The sequence below is a fragment of the Thermobia domestica genome, chromosome 3 (genome assembly GCF_964235325.1).
Source record: "Thermobia domestica chromosome 3, izTheDome1.hap1.1, whole genome shotgun sequence".
Classification (NCBI taxonomy): Eukaryota; Metazoa; Arthropoda; class Insecta; order Zygentoma; family Lepismatidae; genus Thermobia; species Thermobia domestica.
The window spans coordinates 179,097,721-179,107,443 of NC_137456.1; the positions used below are offsets into that span (position 1 = coordinate 179,097,721).

Below are 9,723 nucleotides of genomic sequence, written 5' to 3' on the forward strand. Positions count from 1 at the left end.
CCTTTTTCACCCCTTTGCCCCTCTGGTTCCCCCCCTGTTTTAGCACTGACATTGGAACAAAAAATCTGGTAAATACTACTCGGTGGACTGAATGTTTGTGCAAAATTTCAATCTTCTACGTGGAAAAATAAGCCCGCCAAAAAATATTGAACATAGGCTTAGTAAATGAGAAAATAAATTTTTGACTTATGACGTCATCACCTCCTATGTCTGGACGCAGGAAGGTCTGAAACCATACGTAATGTCTTCTACAAGGCCTCTGGACTTGGAAAACAAATTAAACCCGGACGAAAAAGCTCAAATAGAAGAGAAATAACGCAATGTACCATGAAAAATGCGTATGGTACAAATTGTACCATAGGATCCCCAAGGGGATAAAACATGATTTCAAAATCGGGTAATAATTTATTTGTTAAGATTTCTTGCTCTTTATTAGCAATCAGTGATGTTATTCTAATTCTCTCTCTCTCTCTCTCTCTCTATATATATATATATATATATATGTATAGTGGAGTCTCGTTAATTCGAACAGAAGTCCATTCCCCTTGAAAACTGTATTGAAAACAATAGTAAAAAAATAGTGGATAAATCGAACTTTTGAACCTGTGTTTTGGATAATTCGAAGTAAATACAGTTGAAAATTTTTAATGTTGGACAGATGTAAACAGAGAAATACAGTTTTAACATGTTTTCAGTTACCCAGATGCAGCCATATGGAAGAGTAATACAAAAGATAAATAGAAAATCTATGTAATAATAAAGATGAAGGTGAGTTGGGGAAGAAGTAAAGATCGAGAACGTGTGCCAATCTCATCTTGGTTCAGAATTGGTTGAAAATTTAAGATGAATTATTGATAAAGTCAACCAAATGTTATTAATATCGTATTCCACACAATACATGAAATTCAAGATTTATTGACCGTACAAAAACAATCAAATTTAAGCAAATGAGGTTTATGAATTCTTAAAAGTGAGAACAGAATATTCAAATTGTTACTGGTGTTTAATTGTTTGGGCTATTCAATGTATGTTGTAGTGTTGTACGTAAGTATATTTTCCATTGTACATGTAGTTTGAATTATGTAGAGTGAATGTCGTTTGTTAGTTTGCGGTATTCGATCACGCAAATAATAAGCTGCTTTAAAGGTAAAGTCTGCACCATATGAATATGTTTTGGTGCACAGTACTTTGGTTTGTTTGTTGTTATATATGTGAAAATGAATGTTGCTGGATAATTCGAAGTTTTTTCCTGTCCCCTTGGACTTCGAATTAAAAAGAGTCCACTATATAAAAGACTCTTTTTAATTAATCCACGAAAATATCTGAAAAATGATAAAACACAGAAGAAATGTTTCAAGTACACGTTATATATTGCTAAGGGGGAAAACCAATTCCGCCAAAAGTACCCCTCCCCGACCCCCGTAAATGGGGGTAACACGGACCAACTTTGAAATGTCAAATGGGAGCATGGGTCGAGTAATACCTCGTTCGAAAGGTCTTGGAAAACTAAGTAACGCTGTACCAAAAGATGTTCCATATTGAGCACCGGTTTCAAAATGGCCGCCATAATATGGTTCGGAAACTCAAGTACCCGTAGTGTGAAAACCATGGAAGGTAAATGAATGGAACAAAATTGAAATACGTAAATATCATAGGGCATATCGAACGGTGTGGTCCCTGTGATCCCAGTGGCCTTCCTAAAGGGGTCTTGGGGGCTAACTTCAAAATTTCAAATAGTAACATGAGTCGAGTGGTACCTCGTTCGATAAATCTTGCAAAATCTAACATATTGCAGGAGAAAACGATTGATGTGAAATGGCAGTGTTCTCAAAAGGCCGCCGAAACATAGTATCCGTGTCAGAGAAAAGGCTTAGTACCCGTAGTATGAAAGCGATTGGAGATAAATCAACAAAAGGAAAACTGGAGTAGCTAACTGACGTAAGGCACATCGAGAGGTGTTGTCCGGGTGGCTCCAAGGGCCAACTGAAAGGTATCCGGGGCCAACTTGAAAATTTCAAATATCAGCTTGAAGCGAGTAACATCACGTTACATAGACAAATTAATATCAAACAGCTTCTGTAAGAAAATTTTCGACATTAGACACCGTTTTCAAAATGATCGCAAAGACATGGTGACTGTGTCTAAGAAAATGTCTAGTGCCCATAGTATGAATACGGTTAGACATAAATGAAAATAACGAAAATTAAATAGGAAAACCACGGAGGCGTTTCAAGGCTTGAGAATAATACAACAGAGATAAAAATATTAGAGTAAAATTGCCATAATGTATAGAGAGAAATCCAAGTCCTGCAAAATAATCTCTCCCTGCGCTCTGTATGTGAGTGGGGTGGAAAGTAAAGTGAAAGTTCAAACGAGAACTCTACTTTAATTCGTAAATTAAGGCTAACCTTACAAATAGGTATGGTGTGGTTGAAACATTTGTTTGTAAGGATGACGCTGTAGTGACTAAAAAAAGAGAAACTTTTATGCAATGCGTGCTGGTTATTCAGAAAGCATTTCGGGGATACACATACACACCGTTTCGTCCCTCAAGCTCACAATATGACATGAATGCTAATAGTTAATCAAAATGTAACTGTGGCCATCCGCGTTAACTTAGTGCACCAATTCTCTATGCATGAAGTCTGCCTTCCAAACAGCATTGGGTAGGTCAAGCGTACGCCCGAACCGTTGTCCGGTCGGACATTGAAATTTTGAAGTAAGCCCAGAAGACCCCTTCAGGGAGGCCACTGGGATCACAGGGATTACATCATTCGATATGCCCTATGATATTTACGTATTTCAATTTTGTTCCATTCATTTACCTTCCATGGTTTTCGTACTACAGGTACTGGAGTTTCCGAACCATATCATGGCGGCCATTTTGAAACTGGTGCACAATATGAAACATCTTTTGGTACAGCGTTACTTAGTTTTCCAAGACCTTTCGAACGAGGTATTACTCGACCCATGTTCCCATTTGACATTTCAAAGTTACCCCCCGTTACCCCCATTTACGGGGGGCGGGGAGGGGTCCTTTTGGCAGAATTGGTTTTCCCCCTTAGCAATATATAACGTGTACTTGAAACATTTCTTCTATGTTTTATCATTTTTCAGATATTTCCGTGGATTAATTAAAATGGCCCACCCTGTATATATATATATATATATATATATATATATATATATATATATATATATATATATATATATATATATATATATATATATATATATATATATATAACTCTATGACCTGTGGAACCCGGAGGTTCAATGCTTCGTTTACAAAAGCTCTCCAGTTCCTACTTTGTATTCCAATCTCTGCAAGATCCGTCTTAAGAGGCCCCATCACTGTGAAATTAAAATACCGCTAATTTTATAGTACTTGTGTGATATCTTCAAATAGATATAAGATAATCGAAAAGTGGAACAAGACCTCCCTAGACAATATTATTTTACTGAGATACCGTTATCACGACTCACTTGTCTGTTTTCGATCTCCAGCCATTTAGAAAATTTATTTTCGCGTTTCTAAATAACTTGCAAAGGAAAGTTACTAGGTGACTCGTGATAATGGTACATCATGCAAAATAACATTATCTAGGGAGGTCTTGTTCCACTTTTTGTTTATCTTTTATCTATTTGAAGATATCACATAATTACTGTAAAATTAGCGGTATTTTAATTTCGCAGTGCTAAGGCCTCTTAATATTGTCCTCCGATCTGCGCCTAGATCTTCCTAATAGTCGTTTTCCGATTGGTCTTCCAGCCAAACTTTGAAAGCGTTTGTACTTTCTTCCATTCTAGCTACATGACCCGCCCACGTAAGCCTCCTAGACTTGACGACCCTAGAGAGAGAGAGAGAGAGAGAGAGTAGATGGATAAGTAGATAAATAAATATAACTCTCTTAGGAAACAAACCGTACAAGGTAGACAAAAGCAGTTTTTTACTGGATAACACAAGTGACAAGAAGCAACCTACACATCATTCTAATGCAGCCCCGGCCGTACGGCCCTGACCACGGCGAACAGATAGTGGAAACTCTCCTCGTGAACACTCACGAGCATTCTACGTGTAAATACCGTTGTTCGTACTTCGTGCATCTTCGGGTTTCGTCCTTAGAGGAGAGGAAGTGTTCTCAACCTTGACTGTAATCACTAGCTTACCAAATAAAAAAAAGCATGTTTGGCAACTGATTGCCATTTAGTGTAAAGTGTTTTTTACAATGTGGTAACCGTTAACTATAGACAACACAAACTTGTAACACCAATCAAATGATAAACTATGTACGTTCCTTTTCTTCTTTTTTCTTTCCTTTTGTTAAAGAAGGATGTGGTGGAAGCAAACCATCGCTTACATTTATAAAAATTTGCTAGTTTGCCCAATGGAAAACCAGTTTTCAATATATATATATATTATCAAGTTCTTAATCCAAGTGTGGGTTTGTTATATTATGTTATTTCGCTTTTTAGGAAAAGAGATAATCTGTTGATACGAAAAAAAAATACTGTAGCACTTGTTTGTAATTATCTTAGTATTATCTCCAGAAAATTAGCTTATGCATTTATGTGTGTACGAATAGGCTTAGCAAGGGGTTGGTTGTGGAGATTAGAAGCCACTATTACACTATCAATAGGAAGAATAGTATTTGTTACTCCACTTTTAAAGTAACTTTGATCGCAAAGAATCAAACAAAATATTAAGAGAGCCAAAGAGATTTTCCAGTTTTAAGAGTGACCATTAGTGACTACCATTAGTGTGTTTTTTTAACAAGGAGTGTCTTTTTAATAAGGAAAAATATATTGTCCCTGGCTGGTTGCTTGCCGGTGGCTTGTTAAAAGTGAAAAATAATGTTAAATCATATCAACGACTGAAGCTACATGCTTGTCTTTCTTCGATAGTTACTGACTGATTTTGAAAGTCACAATGTTGTAGGCCTACTGTAACAGCGTAAACTCGGAAGGAAACGTTCCAACTGAATGATACGAACAATTATTCCCAATGTCTTGAACATGAAACGTGGGTTGCACGGATAACGCTTAAAGTGGGCTGGACTGCACTGGAATTTCCTTCCGGCAAATTAGTGTTTGGTCGGAACTCAGTTCTTCTGTGCATTTGTCTCTTAACAACATTTGAACATTTCTTTTAGATAATAATAACTAACTAACTCTATGGCCTATGGAACCCGAAGGTTCAATGCCGCGTTTACAAAATATTTCCACCAACTTCTGTCCTTAGCCAACTGGATCCGGTTTCTACTCTGTACTCTTATTTCTGCAAGATCCATCTTAATATTGTCTTTCCATCTACGCCTAGGTCTTCCTAGTGGTCTTCTTCCAATTGGGTTTTCAGTTAAAATTATGAAAGCGTTTCTAATTTCTTCTATTATGGCTACATGGCCTGCCCACCTGAACCTTCTACACTTAATGACCCTAACAATGTTAGGTGAGCGGTATAAACTATGCAATTCCTCGTTATGAATTTCCTCCAATCCCCATTTTCATCCCTCTTTGGTCCGAATACTACTGCTACTACTACTACTACTACTACTACTACTACTACTACTACTACTAATAATAATAATAATAATAATAATAATAATAATGCTTATTATTATTATTATTATTAGTAGTAGTAGTAGTAGTAGTGGTAACAAAAGTAAAGATTAAGTACATGACGAAACAGCTTTACTAGTGTATAGCAGACAGCGACTAGTGCCACTTATGCTCAGCCTACTATCATTCGTGCTTCCAGTTTTGGCACCTGCATACATAATACGTTAGTTATCTAGCCACTAACTCCCCCTGTGTACATCTGCTTATAGAGACCAGTATCGAGCACAGTCGTTGTAAAGAGTTGAAAGCGGTAAGATGGCGAAACGACGCTGCCCTACACCTACACTTAAGTTCAACACGCATTGGGAGGAGGATTATCTTTTTGTCGAAGAAGACGGTGTAGCCAAATGTTTAGTGTGCTTTAAAACATTACACGGATTTAAAAAGTTCAACCTTCAACGTCACTACAATACTTATCACGTGGAGCAATACGGGGAACTTGAAGGACATCTTTGCAAAGAAGAATTGAAGAAGTTGAAAGAGAATAAGGCCGCATCGGAAAAGGAAGACGGGATGAGAACGTGAGAAGCCTCTGTGCGGGTGAGTTACAAAATTGCGTTGCATATTGCGAGATTGTTGCGCCCTTTCACAGACGGAGACCTAATAAAGGAGTGTATAGTAATATCAGCAGAAGACTTTTGTCCATGTCGAATACAGCAGTTCGAATCGGTTCCACTTTCTCGACAGACTATTACGCGACGCATAGAACATCTTGCAGATGATGTTTTGAGCCAGCTATTGGAACTTTGAAAAACGTTTATTGTATTTTCCCTGGCGCTCGACGAAAGTACGGATGTTACAGATACTGCGCAGCTTGCTATCTTTATTCGTGGTGTACATAGTGATCTGGAGATTCGAGAGGAACTGTTGCACATAGTACCTATGAAGGGCACCACAACGGGCGCTGACATTCTTGCGTGTGTTGAAGAAAGTGTCGAAAATACAGGCCTTGCGTGGAATGCACTGGTTTCTGTGGCGACCGATGGAGCACCTGCTATGGTTGGGAAGGAAGCAGGGTTCGTGGCGCGACTAAAACAAAAACTGCAAGAGCTTGGGGTGTCGCATGATATCAGGGGAATTCATTGTGTGTTGCATCAGGAACAGTTGTGTGCAAAGAGTGTAACGAAGAACCATGTCATGGACGTTGTAGTTCGTACCACCAGCTAGCTCAGAAAACATGGACTGAGACATCGCCAATTTAAATCCTTCCTCGAAGACCTAAACAGTGCATACGGAGACATACCTTATTATACTGAGTTGCGCTGGCTGAGCCGTGGGAACTTGTTAAACCAATTCTTTCAGTTACTAAACGACATTGATATGTTTCTCGATATGAACGATCATTTCGTGCCAGAACTGAAAGACGACCAATGGAGATGCAACCTTGCGTTTTTGGCAGACATAACTACTCATCTCAATGCTCTTAACCTCTCATTGCAGGGTCAACATCTGCTAATTACAAATATGTGCGATCACCTCGAAGCGTTCAAAATGAAGCTATCCCTTTGGGCGCAGCAATTGGAAAAGAAGATTCTGGTTCACTTTCCCAGCTTAGGCACCTTACAAGAATCCGGTAAACTTCTTGACTTGACTCATTACCGCAGTTTGCTGCTTAGCCTTAAGGACGAGTTTGAAACCAGATTTCAGGACATAAAATGTTTGGAGATGAGCTTCAGGGTATTTGCCACCCCATTCTCTACAAACATTGCAGACGCTCCTTCTGATGTTCAGTTGGAACTTATAGACTTAGTGTGCGACAGGGAATTTAAAGAGAAATTCCATCAGAAAAGCAATTTACAAGAGTTCTATAGGAATTTCCCTCGATGTCGATTTCCGCGACTGCATAGAAATGCTGCCAATATTATGTCAATGTTTGATTCGACGTATGTGTGTGAGCAATTATTTTCAAAAATGCGACTGACGAAATCAAACCAGAGAAGTTCGTTGTCCAACCATCACCTGGAATGTTTGTTACGTCTAAGCTGTGTGCAAACAATATCACCTCGTATAGAGACACTTACGAAGAAATTGTGCGGTACATCTGCCTCAGAGAACAAGGCTTGAAGTAAAACACTTGTCAGTTACTAGTGTTTATAGTGTATTTTCTTTTTTCTGCGTTTGTAACTTTATACACATTCGGCCTCTTTGTGCATTTTCGTGTTCTGTTGGTTTCAATTTTGATTTGCTACTGTCAGACATTTGTCTCTTGTGGCGTTAAGATACTTGAGTACGCTTCGGCAAATGTGATTGCATTTTTCGAACTTTTGGGAATGTGCATCAAGTGTTTTTCTTTTGGGACTTTTGTCTACGATCTCAGATTTCTGTGGTAAGTTATAAAAACTATTACGATGTTTATATTTTGTAGCTACGGAAATCTAATAAGTATAGACTATTTGGATGATTTCTAATTGAATAATATATTTTCGAATAAAATCTACTCAAATAATCCGATTTTCGAATTGTTCCTCATCTCTGTTTCTTTGCCTACATTAGCATCCAGTGGCAATTTACGGCAGAACTCAAGCAGGTATTATGCATATTTCGAACACGATCTTATTATTATTATTATTATTATTATTATTATTTTATTATTTTCAACATCCCGTCGTTCTGCTATCAATCTAGCAACGAAAGGCGTTTACAACTTAGCAAACGTGAAGCGAGTGACAAGTTACAGACCGTGTGCTAATGTAATACAACGTCACGAATTGTGTAAGCAAGCTAAAAAGACCTGAAACAATTCGTTTCCGATTTTTGCAGTCGTTTTTACGTCTGTAAGCTGACATGTTTAATATTAGTTTCTTTCTTTCTTTCTTTCTTGTTCATTTGTTAGTTACTTCAACGCTAACTGTAACCTCTATCATGCGTCTTCCTCGATCAAAAAAAGTACCAATTTTATTTCCTGCAGTGTTTTCGCGTCACTGCTTTCGAAATGGTGAGGGGGAGAGCATACCTGCACATTTCACGCTTGCGTCTGCTCAATGCTTCAACATCGTGCGAATTTCTGACCAGGCTTGGCCGTAGGTTTTTTGCTATCATGTGTGGTTGGCAACACGAGGCGAAGCTACAAGCAGCTGTGCTCACCTGTTCTTATCTCCGCTCGTGCTCGCTCACGCTTCGGCTCCGGGAGCCAATTCATGGACAGGCCTGTTCTAATGCAAGGTGGTGTGACGAAATTTGGTACTACTGCAAATATCTAGGAAACAAATTACCCAACATAGATGGTTGTCAAAAACTATTGGAAAGACCTTAATCCAGCAATGGATCGGCAAGTGTTGATAATATGTATGTGTTTCAAATATATGTAGACCTAAATAATCTTTATCACTACACTCACGTGATCCCAGTTTTCATTCTTGATATCTGAGCATTTGAGATTAAGAAATAAATCGCTTATACTTTGTTTCTCGGAATCATATGTTTAACCCTTTAGCTGTGAGAATTTCTAGAAACAAAGATAGCTAAACTAAAATTTACTGTTCCTGAGTATAACTGGGTAAAATTTACTGTTATGTCTGGTTATAACAAACGGTTCTGCGAACTTGGAATATTTAACAACCGGTTCTAGCGAATTGATCGGAACCGGCAGAATAGCAGCACTGCTTGTAACCGACCTTTTCGTTTATTTGTGTTAAGACTACAATGTGTTGGGTACAGAATATTTCAGTATAGATTAGTAATTCTCAACTTTTTTTCATATCACGACCCCCTTTTATTACACCCTCTTGCCAGTAACTCTCATAAGTACTTTCTTGGTTGTAATAAGTTTTTTAGGTAGATTTTAAAATCTACCTACTATGGAGATTTCACACAATCTATTAATATACATGGTGAAATAAAAGTCCTCACCACCCTTGTGTGTTGAGAACGGGTTGAGGGAGAATGATGAAATTTGAAAGTGGTCTGACACATCATGGCAGCCATCTTTGATTGCAATTCGAAATTTCAATTGCAAAGGGAGTCATTTTACATGTTTTAAGGTTAAAATTTTACCAGAAATACGCTTGTGCGGTTATTTTAGCCGTAAGACAAGTCATTTCAAGGTTACTGTTTCTGAAAGTTTCCTAATTATATCCTTAGGGGCTAAACTCACGTATCGCAAGG

At 38.1% G+C, this 9,723-nt stretch overlaps 1 protein-coding gene across 1 annotated transcript; it reads left to right on the top strand.

The window, feature by feature from the left end:
* Positions 1 to 6,951: 6,951 nt before the first annotated feature.
* On the top strand, positions 6,952 to 7,683 carry LOC145682038 (general transcription factor II-I repeat domain-containing protein 2B-like). The gene has a single exon (XM_081753638.1). The coding sequence runs from the start codon at positions 6,952 to 6,954 to the stop codon at positions 7,681 to 7,683; it is 732 nt and encodes a 243-aa protein (XP_081609764.1).
* The last annotated feature ends 2,040 nt before the right edge of the window (positions 7,684 to 9,723 follow it).

Coding starts and splice junctions, on each gene's coding strand:
- LOC145682038 (XM_081753638.1), top strand. CDS start 6,952: ATGAACGATCATTTCGTGCCAGAACTGAAAGACGACCAATGGAGATGC.